The sequence below is a fragment of the Glycine soja genome, chromosome 7 (genome assembly GCF_004193775.1).
Source record: "Glycine soja cultivar W05 chromosome 7, ASM419377v2, whole genome shotgun sequence".
Classification (NCBI taxonomy): Eukaryota; Viridiplantae; Streptophyta; class Magnoliopsida; order Fabales; family Fabaceae; genus Glycine; species Glycine soja.
Window position 1 is genome coordinate 2,739,212 of NC_041008.1, and position 23,296 is coordinate 2,762,507.

Consider the following 23,296-nt stretch of genomic DNA (forward strand, 5'->3'; position numbering starts at 1 on the left):
AGTCAATTTAATTTTATTCGCGTACGTCTTGTTTGAACTGTAATAAAGAATTATTTAACTCAAATCAAAATTAAAGTGTGGTATTTTTCCTCTGTCGGAATACGTCACAAATTAAAGAAATAAAATACCGAAGTTGACATATTCTTATAATCGTTTTTGACTAGTTAGGAATAGTTTGTTAAACGAAATAATTGATCAGTAACATTTCTTTATTTGTCTTCGATTCAAATAGTATGAAATTGTTTCATACTTCTGTTTTCATTCCCTTTGAATATATATTTGCTGGTTTCCACTAAGAAGAGACAGCAAAGACATTCCCACTACTTTTCTTTCTTTGTTTCTTTCTTCAATTTTGTTTTCGTTCCAACTGTCTGTTCTGCCCAAAAAGTAAAATTATAAAAAAAAAATTGATCGAAGTTTGTAATACAAAATTGTTTTAGTTTAATTAGTGGCCTTAAGTTCAAGTATTGGAATCAAAGAGATTTCTTGATTGTAGTTTACCAAAAGAAATAAAAAATTATGTTACCACTTTTTTTTCCAAAAAATATATTATATATGAATCAATTTCTCAAATTAAAAATAATTAACTTATATATTTAAAGTACACAATAGTATTTAATGTGAGCAAATCAGGGTTGAACAATATTTTTAGAATTCAATTATATTACATAATAAGTTTATATAAGTTTTTTTAACAATATTTTAAGAATTCAATTATGTTATTTTTTTCTCTTCTCTTTCAAATTCTCTTTTCTTTTAAATGATTTTTCTTTTCGGTAGCATTCCTCTTTACTCTTTTGATTTTTTTAATCAAAATTGTATAATTTGGTCCATTTACTATTAAAAAGATTGATTTGATCCTTAATTTTTAAAATGAAGTCAATATTTTTTCTTCTATCTAATTGACACTAACAATTAATAGTAACTCTCAAAGATACGGGTTAATTTCACAATTTTTATCGGCTAATGTTGTCAGTGTCGTTTAGACGAAAATAATAAATGGACCAAAATAATAAAAAAATTATCATGGCTGTGGAGTGGATAGATCGATTGTTGCTTTGAATAAGTTATATATTCATAGAGAAAAACTTACTAAATTAAAAATTATCATGGCAGCCGAAGTGTATACATCAACTGTTGCATATATATATATATATATATATATATATATATATATATATATATATATATATATATATATATATATATATATATAACTTTTCTATACACTGAATTTATAAAATCATTAAAGTTGTCGATCTATAAAATTTGACACATAGCATAAATTTCTTTTAGTCAAGACATACACACACATAATTGTGCTAGTTTATGATAACTTAAATCTTATGAAATAATCTAGTTTTTTTTATAAAAAAATCTGTCTCACTGAAATAAGTAATTATATATTTATTCGTAACAACCTTAAAAATAACTACTTAATAATGATGTTATCAGTGGACTTAAGGAAATGATGCCAATTACACAGCTATATATGAAAGGACTAATTAAATTAACATCCAATAATACATGAGGGTTTTTTATTGGTAGGTACGTATATAATACATGAGATGATACGTAATAAAATAAAATAAATTAATATGGAAAGGAAAAAGAGAAAGTTTATAGTTTTATAGTATATATATGTAAAGGAAATGCAGTAAAAGTTTTTATGTGAATTTATCAATGGGACGTGACCGTTGACATTTATTATTATTATTTTGGTATTTCCTATATATTATCGTTCTAGAAGCTAGCCAAGTTATGTTCTACGTATATATGCTTTTTCAAAAACTTGACACATGCAATGTACAAAGTCAACTTGTTTTTTATTGGATAAAACTTACACCGTGTTCTGAGGTGTGCCTTCTCGTGTGATGCTGGAATTTTGACATATGTGTTGACTCGAGTTTTTTAAGTACTAAGTTTAAAATTTCAATATATGAGCTTAATTATCAAGGCACAATTGTTAAAAAAAAGTATAGCATGCCAGGTGAACCTAAGATTAATTGAAGTATATTATGAACTCATCCTTAAAATGCATAAAATTTAACTTTTAGAAACAAAACTTGTGATTTAGTAAAACTCATTTAGTATAATACGGATATATTTATTCCATACTAGCTTCCACGTGGTACTAATCGATGTCCTGGGGAGGGTAGTGTGAGTCATAGTCACATGCAGCAACTTTGTGAAGGTTATGTTGACGAGTGGTAGCTAGTGTTGCAGTCTTAAAAGGGATTTTAATGTCCGAGTTAGTAAACTAAGTAAGTAATGACTAGTTAATTAAAGAGAACTGAACATATCTAAAGAAGGAGAATGGAAACTTAATTATAAACACAATACAAATTTACACGTCCAAGTTAGTATAAACTAATTAACAAAATAATGTCTAGTTACAGGGAATTAATCATCGAGTGTACCTAAAGAAGGGGGTTGGAGGCGCACACACATATGACTGATATGAGTGTATTAGGTAATCAACTAACACTAGCAATACATCTATTGTTAATTAGAGGGTTGTTAATTAACGAGGAACTTACGTTAAATGTTTCCTACATGTAAAAATTGTACTTATTGTTAAGACACTTTAATGATCTCTTGAGATCATGCAGGAGGTTGGTTAAATGCAGACTCACATTTTGTGGAGGGATTATGTTGCCTTTACAGTAACAATTAGGAAGCATGAAAGCTGAGAAATATGATCAGAACAGGGACGATGCGCCCAAAGGAGGGTTTAATGATAAATTGTTAATAAAACTTTTGATCAATAATTTGTAGCTGATAATTTTTTTATATAAATTATGCTAAAATAAACATTGAATATAATTTTTGCCCAAAACTTTAGATTTGTTTTACGATTCTACACTTAAGATGCAATTAACGAGTGTGATCAATAAATATGAAGATATAAATTAAAGTTGCTATTTATGCACAGGGACATATTTAAGGGGAGGGGGGCTCCTCAACAATTTCTTTATGTACGTATAAGGAAAAAAAAAAGTTAAAAAAATGTTAATAGAAAAAATAATAAGAAAATAGTTGTTGATTTGATCATTTTCAACTGACAATAGATTTTATCTTTACTTTTATACATAAAATTAAAAAAAAATATTTTGTGAAATTTATTATTTATTGAAAAATTAATATTTAAACAATTGTGTAAAAAAAATTAATTTCTCTTTAATGTATTTCTTAATTTATCCATGTCTTCAGATCAAATATGTGTATTTTTTAAAATCAGATATAAGAACAAGTATTATAGTATTTTACTCGAGCCTTACTCATTCTCACTTTAAAAATTGTGATTGATTTAATTGTCTTTGAATTTAAAATTATTGGGAGGATAGAATTTAAATAAAAAAAAAGCTGTAAATTTAGTAAATTATAGTTTTATTTTATTTTATTTTTGACATAAAATTAACAATCAAACCGTACTATATCAATATTATTTATTTTCAACATTTTCAATTAATAATAAATTTGATTGATTTTTAATTAAATTAGCAATTGAGCAGTTTTGGACCACAAACTTTTTTATGGTTTATATAAAACAGAAAAATACATGCATAGACCTACACTGATGAAGGTTTATTCTTGTTCTGCATAATAGTGTTGTTGGACTTGCATGAATGGGGCCAAAACTTTCCCATTTGATAATTTGTCAGAATTCAGAACCACCGTCTGGTTCGGGCAGGGACCCAGCTGCTATCACATCGTTGTTAATTCCATGTTGGCCAAGACCATTTGTATGCTTAGATTTCAAGATCTATTCACATCACGTTATCTCATATTTCAATTTGATTCATTATTTTCGGCTTATTTTATCTTATATATTTCTAGACATTAGTATTTTAATTCTATCACATATCCTCGATGTGAATGGATGCAATTTTAAGAGTTGTATGTAACACTCATCTTTCCAATACTTATGAGTTATGACGTCCCCATCCACTTTTCACGCCATTTATCTAATGAAAAACTAATTAGTTTAATTAACTGTGCTACGCGGGATTGTTTAAAATTAGATTTTATCAAATATTATTTTATGTGTATCTATTTTCATAATCTTCTAAATATATATATATATATATATATATATATATATATATATATATATATTCATCATATGCATAATCGATTGAGATTGATGTGGATCATGCCATATACATCCAACAACTTTTAAACAAAGATATCAATAAAATAACATATATCCGATGGTTAAAAAATTATATTTTAAAAAATAAATATTTCTTAAATAATGTCATGAGTAGTCTTCCAATAAAATTAAATTTTATGATACATTAATTAATTTAATCACCTTTATTAATCTATGTGAATTTTTTAAAAAATCTTATATATAAGATAAAAAGTATTACATTTCAAAAAAAATTCTCTCCTTTCTCTCTTGATTGTAAAATTGTCGTATATTTTATTTGTTATACTGGATTATTTTTCTAATGGATTATATGTCTTTAATTAAAAAAAAATGAAATATATTTTTAGTTGGGGTAAATCGAGAATTGTGTTCATGGAGATTTTTTTCTTACTTACCTAAACACTTTAAATTTGCATTTGATACACTTCAAAATACAAGATAATTGGAACAACTAGGACAGAAACACATATTACAACATGATAAAAATGTGAATTATTTGAAGAACAATGGATAGCACAGGTGAAATAATATTAATTATGTCGATATAATTTATATTAAATTTAATGAGTTTACTAAAATAAAAAAAGAGAGATTATAATAAAAAAATGGTTGTTTATTGTTTTAAATTATTACGTTGTTTTTTTTTGTTATTAAAGAGATAAAAATAAGAATACATGTTTTTTTAATAGTTTATATCTGAAATAAAAAGTTGTCTCGTGATTTTTTTAATAACAAAAATTATAAATTTTGTCTTGTTATTTTTTTTTATTTGTATTATCCCTTAATCATCTTTTTAAATCAAATATGAAATAAAAATATTTATGTTCAGTAACATCATTTTTTAACTCATCAAACAGGCCATAATTCAAATATTTAATATCCTTTTTCATTCTTTCTACTCTTTTTCATTTGGTTTTATTAATCAAATACCCTTATTTTTCTCTCTATTTCTACTCTTTTTCAATTTTTTTTATTCCTCCCATTTTCAATTTTTTTTCTTCTCCTTTCTACCCAACACAATGTAAAACAATGTCACCTTGCTAATCTTCCAAGATTCTTGCACCGCTCTTCTTTTAAATTTCACTACTATGTCTTTTGTTTTAAAAAATGACAGTAATTTTATATTTATTTATTTACTGTAAAAATAATAATACTTACTTGTAAAGTAATTCCTTTTATTAATTTCTTTTTTGATAAATATATTTTTATTAATTTCTTAAGGTATCTTAATATGTACTGTCATTATTACTTATTATCAGTAGTTGTAAATATAAAGTAAAGAAGGTAACTTATCATTTTAAACAGCCATAATTGTACATTTTTTCCATCAATCATTTATGTTATTGAAAATTTTACCGTTCAACTATTTTATTTGCCATTTTACCACTCAAGTTACATAAATACATACATTTTGCTCTCTTGTTAAATGTCTATTAAAATTTAAAACGTCTATTAAAATTTCAAAGAAACAAATACTCGATAGATATTATGATGTAATATGAAAAAATTCATAATAGAATTTTTCTTTCTAGTATTTAGTAAAATTGCATATCTGAAATTCAAATATGACATTGCTAGTTAAGTTAAAGTAATTTTACATAAATTTTTACTAAAAGTAAGATATTGTGATATTCAAAAGTCATGAGTTATTCTTGCGCTAATATCATAAAAATGAATTTTGTTCCTCTTAATTTTTTTTCATGCACATAATTAGAGAATCAAATTTTTACCAACATATTTAAGAAATTTAATTATCTACTAGTATCATGAGACCCACCAACTCAGCACGAACTCGACTCGTGATGATCCTCAATCACAACTTACGAATTTGACTCGTGAAGATCCTCAATCATAACTTACGAACTCGACACGTAGAGGAGCAATTGACCAACATAACTCCGAATATAATGTAACCCCCTCAACATCAGACATGTATATATAGACTTAGAGGAAAGACCTCCAAGTACATTTTTCACCATTCCATACTTATATACCTAAACACCTTAAACTCAACTAATTTGATCGTCGAAATTCTTTTGTAAACACCTTACCTCATATCAAGGCAATAGATCGAAGACTCTATTAAGACGAGAGACAAAGAAAGAGAGCTCAACATCTTGTTTGAAACACGCCCCAAACTCAACGGAGACACTATCAATTATACTAGACATTGTAGGTTAATTTTATGTTAATTGATCAACACATTCAATAATGAATATCCAATTTAATGAATATCCATATATTAATCCTCAGCTTATTAAGTCATAATCACGGTTTAGACTTGCTCTTGTAAATTCTTTTGTTTTTTTTTTATCCAACTTAGAATGATGAGATATTTGCAAAGATAAAGTAAAGAAGGTATGCCATCATTTTAAATAACTAACTAAAAAGCAACAGCTAATGAATTAGCTATAGCTATGTAACCCATTTGGTGCCATATGCATAGGATAGACCGTTCCTGCTTTTCAATTATCAAATAAAAAATAAAAAGTCATCCTTAGTTGTCCCTCTCAACACGTCCCCCTTCTCATCAAGTCCTTCTAGAACACCACCACCCCTATTGCCCTTACCATTTGCCTTCTCACTCATAACTTAACCAAAGCCATGTGCACCCTAATATTCCCCCTTCTATAAAATCCCAAACCCCCAACCTTCCACTCCCACAGCACAATCCAAACCCAAAAATCATATCTTCCACTCCACAACCTCAAACTTCTCTCTCTCTCTCTTCCTATTCTAAAAATCCCACAAACCCCTTTCTCTATTCCATCTAAAGATTCATTCTTTCTGCAATTTCGATACACGGGTCTTCATTAATTCACTAAGATTCTGCGTAAATAATCGTTTTCACTGAATTTTCTGTTCCGATGGAGCTAATTTCAGGATTACCGGAGGACGTAGCCCGAGACTGTTTAATTCGGGTTTCGTATCAGCAGTTCCCAACGGTGGCGTCGGTGTGCAAACTCTGGAAATCGGAGATTCACGCGCCGGAGTTCCGCCGTCAACGGCGTAGCACAAAGCACGCCCAGAAGCTCATAGCGATGGTTCAAGCACGCGTCGAACTGGGAACCGGTTCGACCAAGCGACTGACGAACCCGGTTTACCGGCTCAGCGTGTTCGAACCGGAAACGGGTAACTGGAGTGAGATTCCACCTCCGCCAGAATTTTATTCGGGGTTACCCATGTTCTGTCAGTTAGTGAGTGTCGGGTACGATCTGGTTGTGTTGGGTGGGTTGGACCCGAATTCGTGGGAAGCATCGAATTCGGTGTTTGTTTATAATTTCTTGTCGGCGAAGTGGCGCCGCGGGGCGGACATGCCGGGTGGGCCTCGCACATTCTTCGCGTGCGCGTCGGATTCCGAGGAGACAGTTTTTGTTGCCGGCGGACACGACAACGAGAAGAACGCGCTGCGGTCAGCGTTGGCCTATGATGTTACCTCGGACCTGTGGGTCATGCTTCCGGACATGGAGGCGGAGCGCGACGAGTGCAAGGGCGTTTTCTGCCGCGGGAGGTTCGTCGCTGTTGGGGGTTACCCGACGGAGACGCAGGGAAGGTTCGTGAAGAGTGCGGAGGCGTTCGATCCCGCCACGCGGAGTTGGAGCGAAGTGAAGGAGGACTTCTTGGATTGCGCCACGTGTCCGAGGACCTTCGTGGACGGTGGCGATGACGAGGGGGTGTTCTTGTGCAGCGGCGGGGACCTGATGGCCCTCCGTGGGGACACGTGGCAGATGATGGCGACCCTGCCGGGGGAGATACGCAACGTGGCGTACGTTGGGGCGTTTGATGGGACGCTGGTGTTGATTGGATCGAGCGGCTACGGTGAAGTCCACGTGTCTTTTGCGTTCGATGTGAAGAGTTGCTGTTGGAGGAAACTGGAGAGCCCAGAAGGGTTCAGGGGCCATGTCCAAACCGGTTGTGTTTTGGAGATTTAAGAAATTGGCTTTTTGATTTTTCCATATAAACATGATACAGTTACATAAGCATAGAGTATATAGTCTTTGTTTTGTAAATTAGCCCTTTTCTTACACATTAGAGTTTAATTGATGAAAATATCCTGAGTGAAAAATATTTTTGCCTCATTCTGTATAATAGTATAAGGTGAAGATTGGATAATTTTTCTTCCCTTAATATTTTGGTATGTTTTTGAAATTCATTTCTACTAGATTCTCCCTTTCCTGTATAGCAAACGTGAAAAGATAGGATTGAGTCTGTTTTTTTCTTACATAATTGATGTGGTGTTATTCATTTTTGTTATGTAACAAACATTATTGGCTCTATCTCAAGGCAAAGAGCTAACTAAGCAGGATTGATTCGATTGCGGCGAAGCAATGACAGACGCAAAATGTCAAATAATAAAAAAATTGTTTTCATTAAACAAGTTGGGGAAGAAAAAACAGGAATGCTCATTACATATTAACACTTCATATGACCAATATCATTAACGTAACCAGGGGCATTAAATACTATAAGAAAATTTATTTTTAAAATAAAATTATGTTTTTTTTTTAATATTTGGCGTTAAAATCGGTTTATTTAGAACTTTAGATATAATTGTTGTAGTGGTATTGTTGCTTTGTTTATGTAACTGGCTGCGGGAGCATGGTATCTGTGTGCTTTGGATTATTAGATAGACGAGTGATATAAATTTGGAAAGTCTTTTGATTGTTCTTTCTTCTATTATTATCTCGTGCTGTGAGGTTTGAATATTTACTTGAGGAAGTGGACTCAATTTTGCTTTGTTTTCTTAATTTTCTTTCTTTGGGATAAGCCCTCAGTGCTACGCAATGGTACGTTTCTTGGTTAATTTTGTTTGATCATTGGTTATCTATTGATTATAACGGTCCCCACAAATCCCTCACCTCTAAGTTGACGACTGGCCGAAAAGAGCAATTCAACGAGTTTCAAGTGTTCTGCTAGAAGGGGCAATACGTGTTGGATTATTTATTGCTATTGATTTATGTGAATTGTGACCTTTTCTCAAACTAAAGTAACTTGAATTTAGGAGTTATTGTATTTATCTAGCGTAAAATGTACGAATCTATTTTAAAATGAATAGCGTTGACAAATTTAAAATAATAAATCTCTACTTTTTGTCCCACATAGATAAATCACTATTTCAAATTATAATCTTACAATAAATCTCTATTTCAAATTCTATAAGTCGGTCTCGTGTATGAAATTTCTTTTCTTGAAACATATTAAATCTATTTTGTTATTTTTCCTTCTTTATATAATATGGTCATTTGCGGTCGATAAACTAAAGCAGAGAGTAATAACTCAAGACGTTACCGCTGTAATAATTTTCCTCCCTTTTGCCCGGTGGTTAGTGAGCTTTTGTTAGCTTCAGCACCGCAACTCTCTTGTTTTCTCCGTTATCATTTGGTAAAAAATAACCCAACTTTGAAGCCCTTTAACCCTGAGTTTGGTTAAATTTTATCAATATAAAAGATTGAAGGGAACGAATTGTAAATAAAAGAAAATAATTGAAAAGAAATGAAAGGGAAGAATAAAATAAATTGAAATTACTGGAAACTTAAATAAAAAAGAACTAAATTGCATTGAAATTAAAATAAAAGTATACGGTACCTAAGTTCAATTCATACGTCCAATTTTTTTTAAATGAAAGCAATTAAATCACTGAAAAGTAGACGCATCAATTTAAATGAAAACAAATAAATGGCTGGAAAGTAAATGAAAACACAAAATCTAGTGTGTAATAATCAATTAATGACGATAAGTTTGTAGGAAAAAATAGAGTTTAATTCTCGTATAATATATTATTGAAAAAGGATAATAAATTTTATGTGTGATTAAATTTCGAATGGTCGATCAATCCTATAATTGACTAATATAATCAAAATTTATAAGAATACCTTAAGTCTTCTTGGAAAACTAAAGATTTTAGTTATGATTGTCAAAAAAATAAATAAATGAAAGTGCCAACAAAAAGTAAATGGATGGATTTAAATAAAAGTAATACATGACTCAAAAGTAAATAGTTTAAATGAAAGAAAATAAATGACTGGAAAATAAATGAAAGTAGTTAAATGAAATGAGAAGAACGATGCATCATGCATTAATGGAAATGGATAAAGAAATTACTGTAGATTGCGATAAATGTAAATGTAAGCAATTAAAAGACTTGAAAAGCAAATGATGCTGAAAGCAAAGAACTTTGAAGGTAAAATGTTTGAATGGAAATGGAAATTAAAGACAATGGTTGAAACTTGGAACAAAGTGATTAAGACCTTGCTTGATGCCCGTTTGATCTTTTGATGAGTGGTGTGTAATTAATTTTGATTTATGATTCATAACTTTTATCTTTAATCTCCACCTTTTATAACTTTTATGGTATTGATTCTTCAATTTTCAAAATTTTCATTACACTCTTGTCAAAGTAAAATCAATATCACAAAATCGTAAATTCGAATCGATTCTATTGTTTGATTTTGAACTGATTCTATACCAACTTTTCACAAGACTTGATTTGAAGATTGAACAAATTAGTTTAGTGGCCAGTTCCAGTAAGACCGGTCAACTCTTCTCTCTCTTAAATTTCCATCTATTAGCTGCAATGGCCAGCCACTACTACTGAGTACGGTTTACTAGGACAATAAATTTTTTTGACGAGTTTTTACTAGGACAATAAATATTAACTGAAACAAATACAGGAACCCCTCCTCAATACAAATTGGCACAAATAAAACATGTTAATTCGTTACACACACAAAAAAAAAGACAGGTTAATTTAGTAGCTGAGACTAATTAAATTTTTTTTACTCAATTGTCGGCAATCATAAATTTTGTTACACGTCACTTAGAGATTTTATATGTATCGTGGAAAAATCATAAAGTATATAGTGTAGCACGTGTTTCATCTTCATGAATAAAAATCTAGTCACATTTATTAGGAAGGTCATCACAAGTAGGGGAGAGATTTAATGAAAAAAAAAAGTAATGATTATTTATCTTTGTTATATATGTATTATGTAGTTTATTTGGATCAAACTATTTCATAACCTAGTCAAAATTATTAAAATGTCTTATAAAATACACTCATTTGCAACCAGAATGAAAACAAGTAGAATCAAAGGAAAAGAAAAAAAATATATAACTTTTAATTTTTTTTCCACTAAAAGGTAATGTGTTTTTTTATTAGACACAAGTCTGATATGTACTCAAATACTATTCATATGTATCTAAATTAACTATCTAATTTACTTTTTTTAGAAAATACTTTTGGCACATGTATAGTACGTATCTACATGTATCTAACGTGTAACAAATACAGGTATGTACCCGTTAGGAATATCTTTCTTAATATACTGGGCACAAGTATTACATTTTTGAGTATAAATAAATTCACACAATCATGTGATTTGAATCCAATAAAAGAATGAGAGTATTACAAGCGCCAAACAGTTATATTATATCCTTCTCATGCACTTGACAAGAACCTCTACAAGTTTCTCATACATGTGCTGCTTCAAGAACATCCTCTGCACCTTTTTTCTTCCTTCCATCCCCATTTGCTCTCTTGCCAACCTGTTTTCAAGTAAAAACCGGAGATTCTGTGCAAGGACACGATTCCCTGCACGTCCAATAGGATGAAGAAGACCTGTCACATTATGCTCAACAATTTCTTGTGTTCCCCCAGCATCTGTTCCAAGCACCTACTCCATATTTTCAAATGGAAAAAAAATGCCAATATTCATTTGTTCCATTTTAGAAACTTTGAACATAGATAGAGACATATAACCTACAGATTATCAAGTATGTCAAGTTTAATTGCTTAATTGTAACTAACTACTTCTAAAAGATTATAATAGTTAAGATGTTCAGTTAGTTAGTTAAAAAGGTTTATATCCTATCCTCTGTACATATAGGACTTCTTGTACCATTCTAACTAACTGAACATCTTAACTGTCATAATCTGTTAGAAGTAGTTAGTTACACTTAAAATACTAACTGTACATCTTAACTGTCATACTATGTTAGAAGTAGTTAGTTGCAATTAAGAAATGAAACTTGACAAAGTATCTTCACCGAACCATAGAAGTAATCAGGATATACACAATATAAAATTAATAGTAATTTGGGCTTATGATTATGATACTACTTATAAACCTTAATATATAGATGGAAGGTTACTTGTTAAACATCCAAGAGCCACATCATAGAAAGTTAGTTTAACAACAGCAGTCTTTACATTTCTAAACTCAAATTAACTAGCAGTATTTCATAGGATAAAACTACCAATAGACTAGGTAAAGCCAATTGGCATACCGGAAGACCAAATGCCATGGCTTCTATAGTCACCCGTCCAAATGTTTCTCCCAATCCCTGTTCACCATTTTGCAAAAAAAATAAAATTCGTTACAGTGCATTTTTTTTTCAAGCAATGTAGTAATGATAGATGCTAGCAGAGTAATGGATGCAGCAAGTGTAATACTTATACTATATGATAACAAGAAGAATAATAACAATGCCTTATTCCACTTGGTGAGAGCTAAGTTGATAGACTCAATCTCTGAGTTCTGCACTCACAATGCATATATTTTATGACATGATAAAATGGTTTACCTGAGAGTTTATGGCATAAACATCTGCTGCAGAGTAAAGTGAGGCAACACGTGTTGTGGCTGAGGTCCACAAAACTGACTTTGACAAGTTTGAATGCCGTGCTAAGAAACTTAGAAGACCTTTAACATAATCCACCTTGTTACTCTTAGATCCCACAGAACCAATGAGAATTTTGAGAGATTGTGCCATTGTTCCATTGTTTTGGGACAACACTTCCCTTGTTCTGTGAACATAAAAACTATACATCAGTAGTGCAATAAATGAATACATTTATGACGCTACACTACCATATACTTTTTAGCTTCATGTAACCTGTTTATAAAATTGCTTGAGATATTGTTCAAGGCTACACTGTTATCCTTCAACAAATTTCTAATATGATGTCTTCTAGCCAAGGTAGATAGGTATTCTCCATCATCTGATGACTCCGGTATTTTCTTATCATCTTGTTGCAATGGTCCATGTTCTACCATTGAGCGTGCTGATTCAAGAAGCAATAGCTGACCCTTCCCACGGTTGATGCTACTGAGAGTCATAACAAGTATATCATTATCATTCAATCCCATTTCTCTTCGGATAGAATCTCGCAACAACTTCCTTCTCTCATCCATTTTTGCAGCACTGAAGGATGGAACTTTAAGTGTAGAGGGAATGCCAGCTACAAAAGCTAGTTCATCATTAACAGACAATGGGACGAGTGCAAGCTGAGAGCTCAGTTTTATGCCTTCTTCTACACACCATTTTTGCCATTGCCTAGATTGTGATTCAGACAGAAAAACCAATGTATTCACTCTCTGCAACACATCCTTTGCCCGATCAAAGTACTCTCGTCGGTTTTCCATAATCCACCAAGCAACTTGATTTGCACCAGCGGGAAAATGTTCAATGTATTGTTCTGGAAATATATTAGAAAGGTGTTCCAATAAGACATGTGTACAAGTATATAGTTACTTACTCATTTTTTCCATAATGTTTATGAACCATCACATAATATATAGAAGCTCTCAATTTGATAACGGTACAAATTTTCAAAAATAATGAAACTTAACCACTTTTTCTATCAATTCTCATTGTCAAATAGTTAAGAGGCTAAAGTTTATGTTCATATGAAAAGCTAGGCATGGAGAGAATCCTTTGTCAATGTCATTTAGTAAGATATTAAAAGATTAAATAGATTGCATGACATGGTAACAAGTAAAAGTCCTATGCCAGTAAGTTTAGAGTTAGTCGGAGGATATGATATTAAGCCTCTGATATTTTGGTATCCTTCATGTAGAAAAATAAGGTCTTCAAAATTGTATATTCCAGTTTTTAAACTCAATGGTCCATGTTCTATTATAAGGAGCAGCAACTACCAAGCATATGCTGTTGTACCAGAGCTAGAAATTGATGTTGATTCTTCATCAATGTGTGCTTTTGTGCTGTGTTTAAAAACTATTTAGCCGCAAATACATCCACTTTTCAACACTGAAAACTACAACACTGCATAAGGAAAAACTTAACCAGTTTGATCATACCAATCCATGATGTACAGACAGCTGATCCAGCAATGACAAGATCTGCCTTGTTTGCAATTTTGAAGCTGAGATATGCCTTGTCATCAAGCACCTTGATTCGTCTCCTAGCAAGTTCTTGCATCAAACCACCCTTCCTGCTAAGCACCACAGCTGAAACAGAAGCTCCACAACTCAAGAGTTCAGTTGCCAACTCCATCATTGAAAGTGGAGCACCAGTCATGGAAAGCTCATGAAATATCAAAACAAACCTTCTTGACCAAACAAGGCGTGCGAATTCCCCCTTCTTATCACAGGTTTCATAACGCCTCTGAGGACTCCATTGCAGAATTCTATCCTCTATCGAACCAAATGGACCAACAAGGAATCCATAGGTATCATTCCTGAGGGGAATTTCTGGCTCTTGCTCCTCTATATCACTGCTCTCAAGTATATGTTTTCGCCTCCTCGTACCTCGCAAAGCATGCGTTGATCGCTTTCTTCTGTTCCTTTTCTTTGAGCTAGCCTTAAGTTGAGATAGAACACCGTATTCTTTCTTGGCCAAAGCCACATCAACTGTTTTGTTCTCAACTAATTCAATATTTACAGATAAGGAAATGTTCTTGGCAATCAAATCAAGATGCTGATTCTGTCCAACGTAAGAGTTTGTTGTATCACTTTGCCTGCTTCCAAAGCCTGAAAATTCTTCTTCCTTATCATCATGTGCCCACCTTGACTGAACATAAAATCCAAGATAAGCCCAAAGGGTAATCAGAAGCAGCCACAACAGTAACCGGTTGCTACCATAGCACTGTGCATCACCCTTGCTTTCTCTTCTTGGTGTCAAGGTAGAATATGGTCGCTGAAATGAAGGAAAATGTTGTGGAGATGATCTTCCAGATAACGCAGCTTTCAAACTGATACCTGATCTTGATGAAGACTGCTTCTGCTTAGTTAAATGCACATGAACTTCTCCTTTGTTGTTGCAATCCTCCATTATTAACTATATCACAAAAGAAGCCTGAGGTTGAGGCACACTTGTAAATTCACTTCCTTTTTTGTGATCATTGCTTTCAACATTGTTGCTTCTCTTCTCTCTCACTCACTTACCGTATATAGGAAGTTTAAGGTATATCTAGAAAGAAACAACGGTAAAGAAAAACTGTTATAGTTCTTGAAGCATAGCTAAGAAGAGAAAGAGAGAGAGTAGGCTAAGGTTCTTAAAAAAGAAGGTAAGAGCATGCGTTAGCGTTACGTTTAACGGTTTCAATACAAGGATTTGTTTGTGCTTACAGGGTCAACGACCATTCTTGAATTGGCTCCTTCACCTGAAAAGTGAAAAAAGGAGTTCAACAACTGAACAACAAAAAAAGTGGAAAAGAAGACACAGAGAGGGGTATGAGTTTGAGTTTGACACAACGAATGCACGTGTGTCGCACATGTATGAGGTTGGTCAACCATAGCAAACTCAATTTTCTTTGTGACCAAACCAAAAAATTTATATTATAATATGACATAACTATTGTTATCTCACTTTTTTGTATATAGAATAGAACATTTAAAAAAACTGAAAATTTAAAAATAACTTTTCTTGTTTCATGTTGAGGATTAAGAATCAATTTTCGTAAACTATTGAATTAATTATTAGAGGATTCGCTGGTGGCAACAACTTTCATGTGCAAGGTCGGATGTCACGTCACCGTGTTGGACTGTTGGTAAAATGATAATGAAATGTTCTCCCAATTTCTGTTATAAAGTAATTTAATTATTTTTTTGGTTGATCTTTTCATTAAGTAATTGATGATATATTAATAATTTTTAACACATTCAAATATTTTTATTTTTTTTAAAATACAATTATTTCTTTAAAAACAGATTAAAACAGGCACTTGACTTCAGCTTCATGGTTGGACAATGGCAATATACAGCAAAATAGCGAATGATTCACGCGTCACGATTTTTATTATAGTTGACCAACTATAACCATTTAATTCTCGCCATTATTGTAAAAGAAACTAGTGTTCTTTCGTTAATTTAGACAAAACTAGAATTACATTTAACACTTCAACAGATCTAATACGAAAACAATGCACATTCATGTTTTGTTCATTAATGTAGCAGTGTTCTAGTCACTGATTTGCTAGAGACTAGACTAAAACTATTTGAAATGGTGTAAAAGGAGTATATCTTTTATTGTCTGTTTGAGAAGAGAATTAAAAACAAATTGTAAGACAAAAAATATTTAAGAATATTTTTTAAGACAAATATTCACCTCTAAAATGACAAAATGGAAGTAGAAAAATTACTTTATCTATTTTTCTTGTTTTAGTTTTTTTAAAAACCCACCAGGTGTGACACAAGTTACAAATAACTTGAGTCCTCTAAACATATGTGAGGATTCAATTCCTGTCTATGTGAATAAAACAGCACATGTAAGAAAAAAAAATTGTGCTTAATTAGTATTTTATTTTCTTAAAAAATTAGTCTCATGACCTTACTATCAGGAAAAAAATTGTAAAGTCTTTTTTTTATTGATATGAAAAAAGTTTACATTTTTCACTCATTTCAACTTATCTAAATGAACAGTAAAAAGTTTACTTATTTTCTTTTTTATATTTCTACTCATTCAGAAAAACATCTTTCCTGCTCAACTTATCTTTAATTTCTACTATTTTTTTCTCCCTTATTTCCTCAATCTTTCATTTTTCATCCAAACAAATTGCAAGGGACAACTATTGAAAGCCACTTTCACGGGTAATAGCCACCATAGGTATGATCAAATATATAGATACAGCAGTAGGTAGCAAAATCAAATAGCCACGAGGCAATAGAAATGGTCATTATATAATGCAGGAAAACTGTTGATAGTATGATAGCAAACTATGTCACAATAGGTGTAAAAATTTGGAAATAGAACCGTTCAGCTAAAAGTAATTGAACTAAAGAAAAAAAGGAACAATACATTAAAAATGTCTCATAAGCTTATAGATGATATAAGCACATGGTCAAACCAGACGCATAACAAAACCCTTTACATGAGAAACTTTTCATCCACGATGCAATCAGCTGCTGCACAACTATAATTATGGCTTCTTTCTATATTTGTAGTTCCAGAGAAGCCTGCCTGTGTTTCACACAAGCTTCACTAGAAAACCAAACCGCAAGAAAAACCTGGAAAGAAGCCAGAAATTGTCAGTGTTTTCTCGATTATAAAGGTACAAAACAAAGCAAGAGATTTGGCTCCACCAAAATGAGAGACTCACTTTAGAATCGTTGATGGAAAAATAAAAGTCGATATTTCAATATTATGTGCACATAATATCAATCTTTGATTTTCTTATCAACGACCAAGATTACTTACTTTTCTCTAAAGTGAATTGCTCTCCTTAGAAGAGTCAAATCCACGAAGTAACTATAACTAGTAATAATTAAGTCGTACCAAGCAACTATCACCCGTCAAGCTGCAATAATTTCTACTATGGGGAACAGCAAGAGCAGGCATTATATAACTGCAATGACAAAAATAGGAAAGGGGGAGAAAAATGAAACAGCTAAGTGAGTCCAAGGAAAACCATACTAATGTTTTGTTGTAGCCAACAAAAAAGGTCCATGGCAAGGCAAACCCTTCAACAGGCAACAAGTCCCTTTACTTTAATATTTTCTAAGACTAGACATATATCCTCAAATATTTTAATTTAGAAATTCCTTTCTGCTATTTAAAATCTATTGCCCCTAAAGCCAAAAGGGAGATGGGCAAACAGAAAGCCAAAGAAGGTTTTCAAATCCAGTTCCTCTAAAGTGAGGGGTACACTTTAGAGAATAAAAAAAAATTAACAACTGATATTGTGACTAAAATTAAGTACATGCATAACAAATTAACGAACTTATTTAGTTATGATTTCAACCATTTTCTAATCAATGGTTATCGGTGTACTTTATTTTCTAATGTGTACTTCCCTCACTTTAAAAGAACTAAATGCAATTTTCTTCATTGGCTCTGTTAAATGATGATGAAGCCCAAGGATACAAAATTAGCACACCTCTTAATTAGAAAATAAAATATTCTCAAAAAGAACACAAGTTCAGTAGCTACAAGTTACCTAAAAAATCTGAAACTTATCGTAGCCCAAAGTGCTCCAGATCAAAAGCTAGAGAACAAAGGGCCAGGAAAAAGGCCTGTATAACAAAATTACCAAAACTTAGAAATTTGAAGCAACATCAACCAATATAATAATAATGAAGACATTAATTAGGCAATAAGCCAATAACAAACCTTTATCTGCTTATTTCAAATTTCAAACAAGCTGCATCCTATTCACTGACCAAAATTCATCTCTGAATATCTGCATAGGGCATAACCAAGTAACTGGCATTCGTTGAAATTACATATCTAATACACAATTGTGCCATACTAACCAAGATGTGCATTCCCAATTTCACTCAAACAAAGTAATACTTAAAACAATTAATGATGGTTTTGCAATCCAACTTGCCTTCGGGGTTTATTCTGCCATTGCTCAAACTCATCACTTGCAAGCTCTACAGACAGACAAATCACAAATGATAATGTTAGTCACCAAGGGCAATGGATAAAGAGTATCAGAGGAAATGGAATGTCAATGTTTACCAGATCTCTGAGGTGGCTTCAATTCATGATTATCTTTATCAACATTATGTTCCTTGCTGCACAGATTCAAAAACAAAAGGAAAAAAGAAATCAAGAACCAAGCAATAGGATACAGCAACATTGAAAAGGAAATGGTGGTAAATAATATGAATATATCTCAATGCTATAAAACTTGGCAAACCTTGAAGTACCCAATGCAGAGGCCTGTCCAGATTGTTGATTACTTGCACCATCAACAGGAAGGAATGGGTATGTAGCCCCTAAAGCTCCTGCAGAACCAGCCAAGACTGGCAGCCTAAAGCAAAGTAAGATGAAATTATTATGGGTTCTAATACAAAGGGAACAAAAAGGAATCAAAGTTTTTCTTTTTTAAGTAAAAAAAAAGAACTAATAACACAAAAGACATTCTTGCATGATCACTTCCTTATCATGATTTTTGTCATTGATATACACTGTTCTTATAGAAATGTATAGAGAGATTAGGACCATCACAATGGCACTAAAACAAGTGAATTGCCCATTCCTCAAACATTACCCAACAGTCCAACACACTCTAAATTCGGAAATTATATCCATACCATGTCATTTCCGACTTTCCCAAACCAAGTTGAGGCTGAGCAACATATCCAGGGAACGCCATGCCGACAGTAGGAACTCCCATACCACCAGGATGCTTGCCCCCAAATTGCATGACTGCATTCCACCAAAACCCAGACAGAATTAGGAAAAAACCATTGACAAGCTAAACAAATTAACTGAAAATAATAACTACAAACAGAAAGCAAAATGGGTGTTAATACTAGAGCCTACATGGTCAAAGTATCCATCTTAACATTAAATAATATATTAATTTTGCACAGGACACTGTTACAACTTACAACAACATCGGCAGCATGAGAAATGTCATTCCAGCATCAGATGTTCTAAATGATAACTAATAGGTAGATTGGATCTAACATTTCCATAAAGTCAGCAATGTTGGTACAAACCTGGCAAGAAGGCTGGGAAGTTTGGATCTCCATGACTAACAGCCGCATTTCCTGTGGTGCCCATTACCTGTGCCCCACCATAAATGAAAGAGCCCCTTCCTGCACCTTGGGAACCTTCCCTTCCCTTCCCAACCATAGCACCTTTGACTTTACCTGATTCTGATGCTGCATCCACTTCCCCAGAATCATGTGAACTTATTGGCATGGATGTTTCGAGGGGAGATGAAGATTGAGACCCACTATCAGGCCTATTCCCCAACTGTGGGGCAGTAGCTTGCACAGAAGTTGAATTCCTCCCTGGTGCAGAACTTGTCTGAATAACCTGGAATTGAGATGGAGAAACTTTATTCTGCGAGGGAGCATGCTGATAATTCATCTGTATTGGGATTGATGCACCCCTCCCAGTCCCAGAAGCCCTGAGATGAGGAGATTGAGATGCACTGACTGCAGAAGATCCAGGCTTTCCAACAGATAGAGGGATGGATTCATCAATATACAACTTTGCCATGCTAATGGAATCAACAACGTTGTTTCCCCGAAGCCGTGCATTGTTTTGTTGAACTGGGAAACCCTCATCCACAACAACAGGACTAATGTTCCTGCTACTGCCACCTGTTTGCACCTCCCTTTTTTGTGCCAAATTAATATCTTTGTTGGAAGAGCCTGAGGGGTAAAATGGTGGGGATGCTGAATTCAAATTTGAAGCAACCACTTGATTTTTAACAGGCACAGAGCCAGATTCTACCTTGGAAGCATGTGTGGAAGTCCTCTCCGAACTAACAAAACAATACTTATCAGAATGTCTTGACATTATATCATGTGCCCAGCAAATTTTAAAAAATGAAGCCTATACTTACTGTTTATTTTGCACTGCAGAAGATGGACCATTGCTTTTATTGGTACGTTCATACTTTTGGGGGCCTCTCCCTTTCACAACTCTCTTAGGTACCTGATTTTGATTGCTACTGTCATTATATCCTGTCCTGTTTCCTTGAACATATCCTCCACGATAAGTGCCTCGACTTTTACCTCGACCACGATAATTACCCTTATAAGGTCTCCCCCTCTAAATTTTAGACAAAAAGCATTAGGAAAGAGTGTCAGAAAAATGACAATTGAACTAACAGAAATGCTTGACCACACAGCACTTTAAAGATCATCACCTCTTCATGGTGCTTTTCGTGCAAAGTAATTTCCTCAAATTTATCATGTCCCCATTTTCTGTCGTCTTTGGACTCCCACAGACTCCTTTCCCCATGTATCCGCCTAAGAGGAATTAAAAAAATAAGAATTTAAATAAAGCACACTGACAGTATTTACACTATCATCCAATTATGAATAGCCATGTATAGTAAAATTGTCGAATTTTGTAATAATTACTTTAAAGATCACATCTAAGGTGATTCCTAATTGGTTGAGACTTGGGAGTATATGCCAACAATATCAAGATTAAACTCAAAAGAGAAAAGACGTTGCATTCCATGACCAAGTCCAAAGCTCTACTATTGTTTTGGTATAGAAAATCAATTCTGCTGAGTCGGGTAGGGTCTGTATGGGTGACAAAGTTCTCCTTTGTTGCACTTGCATACTCAAGATTCAAACTCGAGACCATTGGTTAAGCTAGCTACAGTAGACTAGTTGATCAGCAGAGTGGTCCTACCCTACTCAACTATGATATTCCAAGTCAAATATGTATGTATCATCACATTGTATGCACATATTCCACAAGGCTATATTTGACATAATGCAAAATATGAAGGAAACATCACATACCTTTGGCGGGCACCAGCATTGTCCCTAAAACGGTCATCGTGCATGTAAAAAGCTCCAGCTGTGGGCACCGCAAATGGTTCATTCTCCTTTTTCTCCTCCGAATGGTCCTCAATAGAATCTTCCAAAGGGGGTCTGACATCATCCTGAGATTCCTTAACCACATCCGCTGAACCCTCATCAACCTCAACCCCACCACTTGTAGCACCCTTTTCCTCGTACACCTCTTCTTCAACTTCCACTTCCTCCTCCTCTTCCTCTTCTTCTAATTCTTCTTCTTCTTCTTCAACATCATCATCATAGTCTTCAACACCTCCTTCGTCATCAGAACGAACCTCTACCCTACTATCTTCCATCTTATCAGTGACTTCTTCTCCTTCAGCTTCGGCTTCGGCTTCGGTTACTTCGTCATCGCTGGCTTCACGCCTCCGCATTGTTAACGGTCTTTTTGCCTCTTCCGGGTCACTATCGTACTCAACATTGTTCTTTTCTTCAACCGTGCTAGCCATCAATACCAAAAAAACAACACCACCCGATAAACCCCGACCAAAACTTAGACTTCTCCAAACAGAAACCCCACAAAGCAGAAACCTTAAAAACACAAATTTTAACAAATTCCAACCACCAAAACTGACATAAAAAAGAAAAATAGTTTATGGGGTGCCGAATAACCAATCAACACCGGAATTTCCCCCTCAATACTCGAAACCCAATATGTGGAAGTTTCTTCAATCGATTGAAAACAGCTAAAAAAAGAGAGTTAATTGGGATGAAAGGGCTTGCCCTGTGTTCTGTGAAAGCGCAGAGAAGAGGAGTTAAAATAGGAGACAGTGACATTTGGTAATTCTACCTTTATTTGAGAATTGGAATCTCATGATCGGTCGACTTCTGGCACGTGAGATCAAAATATAAAATTAAAGATCAATATTGAAAAAATTGGAGTGATCGAATCGCTGAAAACAATAATTCACAATTCATCAATTGTATTATGATTTGAAAAATAAATATCTACTATTTTATAAACGAGTGTAGTAATTTGACTATTGTGTGGGTGTTAAGTTTATAATGTATATTTTTTATATTCTTATAATCTTTTAATGTATTTATTAATTATTTTAAATTTTATAGCAATATATATTAATAAATATTTAAAATATAAAAAGTATGAATATTAATAAATATTTAAATAATTATATATTTATGCATTTTTACATTATTTTAATTTACACAAATGTATATTTTAAAATACTTTAAGAAATATATTGATGTTTTTGTAGTAAATAACTTTGTTTTAGTATTAGCTATTTGACCAACATATAAGAATATAAGAAAAGAGAAAATCAGGGATTGTTTTCTCTATTCTCTAGTTTGAAGTGTTCATCTAAGTTTTATATTCTCTCTACAAGTTAGACGAGTTTGATTGTGTGAAAGGAAATAGAACAGAATAAAATTGAAAAAAAATGTTGAATTAAAATAATGTAATAAATATGAGACCCACAAATTTTTTTGGAAAATTTCTCATTTCTTCACAATTTGAACACAACCAAATCAAGAAATGAAAGTACCAGAAGGATGATAAGTGTAAAAACTCACATCTCTTCAAAGTTCAAACATCTATAAAATTCTATTTAATTTCTTAAATAAACACTAAATTAATTAATTAGAAATATTAACCTTT

The 23,296-nt window shown here is 32.8% G+C and overlaps 3 protein-coding genes across 5 annotated transcripts; 1 reads left to right on the forward strand and 2 right to left on the reverse strand.

Moving 5' to 3' along the window:
• Positions 1–6,741: 6,741 nt before the first annotated feature.
• On the forward strand, positions 6,742–8,401 carry LOC114418137 (F-box/kelch-repeat protein At1g80440-like). The gene has a single exon (XM_028383322.1). It carries the CDS (start codon positions 7,024–7,026, stop codon positions 8,086–8,088), a length of 1,065 nt encoding a protein of 354 aa, XP_028239123.1. The 5' UTR covers positions 6,742–7,023; the 3' UTR covers positions 8,089–8,401.
• A 3,023-nt stretch (positions 8,402–11,424) lies between these two features.
• Positions 11,425–15,623, reverse strand: LOC114418138. Of its 2 annotated transcripts, XM_028383324.1 has the most exons (6): positions 15,526–15,623; positions 14,257–15,367; positions 13,052–13,634; positions 12,740–12,962; positions 12,443–12,499; positions 11,425–11,829 (listed from the first exon to the last, which is right to left on the reverse strand). In XM_028383324.1, exons 2-6 carry the CDS (start codon positions 15,227–15,229, stop codon positions 11,584–11,586), a joined length of 2,082 nt encoding a protein of 693 aa, XP_028239125.1. In that variant the 5' UTR covers positions 15,230–15,367; positions 15,526–15,623; the 3' UTR covers positions 11,425–11,583. The 2 variants fall into 2 exon arrangements, with proteins under 2 accessions (XP_028239125.1, XP_028239124.1); XM_028383323.1 differs by having other exon boundaries at positions 14,257–15,616.
• Positions 15,624–17,031: 1,408 nt separating this feature from the next.
• Positions 17,032–22,451, reverse strand: LOC114418140 (protein MLN51 homolog). 2 transcript variants are annotated; one of them, XM_028383326.1, is made up of 12 exons: positions 21,622–22,451; positions 21,012–21,114; positions 20,706–20,914; positions 19,849–20,624; positions 19,438–19,552; positions 19,041–19,154; positions 18,860–18,915; positions 18,726–18,771; positions 18,506–18,575; positions 18,333–18,408; positions 17,672–17,741; positions 17,032–17,403 (listed from the first exon to the last, which is right to left on the reverse strand). In XM_028383326.1, the coding sequence occupies exons 1-9, from the start codon at positions 22,125–22,127 to the stop codon at positions 18,548–18,550; spliced, it is 1,953 nt and encodes a 650-aa protein (XP_028239127.1). In that variant the 5' UTR covers positions 22,128–22,451; the 3' UTR covers positions 17,032–17,403; positions 17,672–17,741; positions 18,333–18,408; positions 18,506–18,547. The 2 variants fall into 2 exon arrangements, with proteins under 2 accessions (XP_028239127.1, XP_028239128.1); XM_028383327.1 differs by lacking the exon at positions 17,672–17,741.
• Positions 22,452–23,296: the final 845 nt, after the last annotated feature.

Bases quoted from the DNA above. Each gene is read 5' to 3' on its own strand.
- LOC114418137 (XM_028383322.1), top strand. From the start codon at position 7,024: ATGGAGCTAATTTCAGGATTACCGGAGGACGTAGCCCGAGACTGTTTA.
- LOC114418138 (XM_028383324.1), bottom strand. From the start codon at position 15,229: ATGGAGGATTGCAACAACAAAGGAGAAGTTCATGTGCATTTAACTAAG. The intron at 12,500-12,739 runs GTAAACCATTTT...AATGGTGAACAG, and splicing joins TTTATGCCATAAACTCTCAG to GGATTGGGAGAAACATTTGG. The intron at 11,830-12,442 runs GTATGCCAATTG...AATATGGAGTAG, and splicing joins CCATGGCATTTGGTCTTCCG to GTGCTTGGAACAGATGCTGG.
- LOC114418140 (XM_028383327.1), bottom strand. From the start codon at position 22,127: ATGGCTAGCACGGTTGAAGAAAAGAACAATGTTGAGTACGATAGTGAC. The intron at 21,115-21,621 runs GTATGTGATGTT...AATTCCTCTTAG, and splicing joins AATGCTGGTGCCCGCCAAAG to GCGGATACATGGGGAAAGGA. The intron at 19,553-19,848 runs GTTTGTACCAAC...GGTGGAATGCAG, and splicing joins CTTCCCAGCCTTCTTGCCAG to TCATGCAATTTGGGGGCAAG.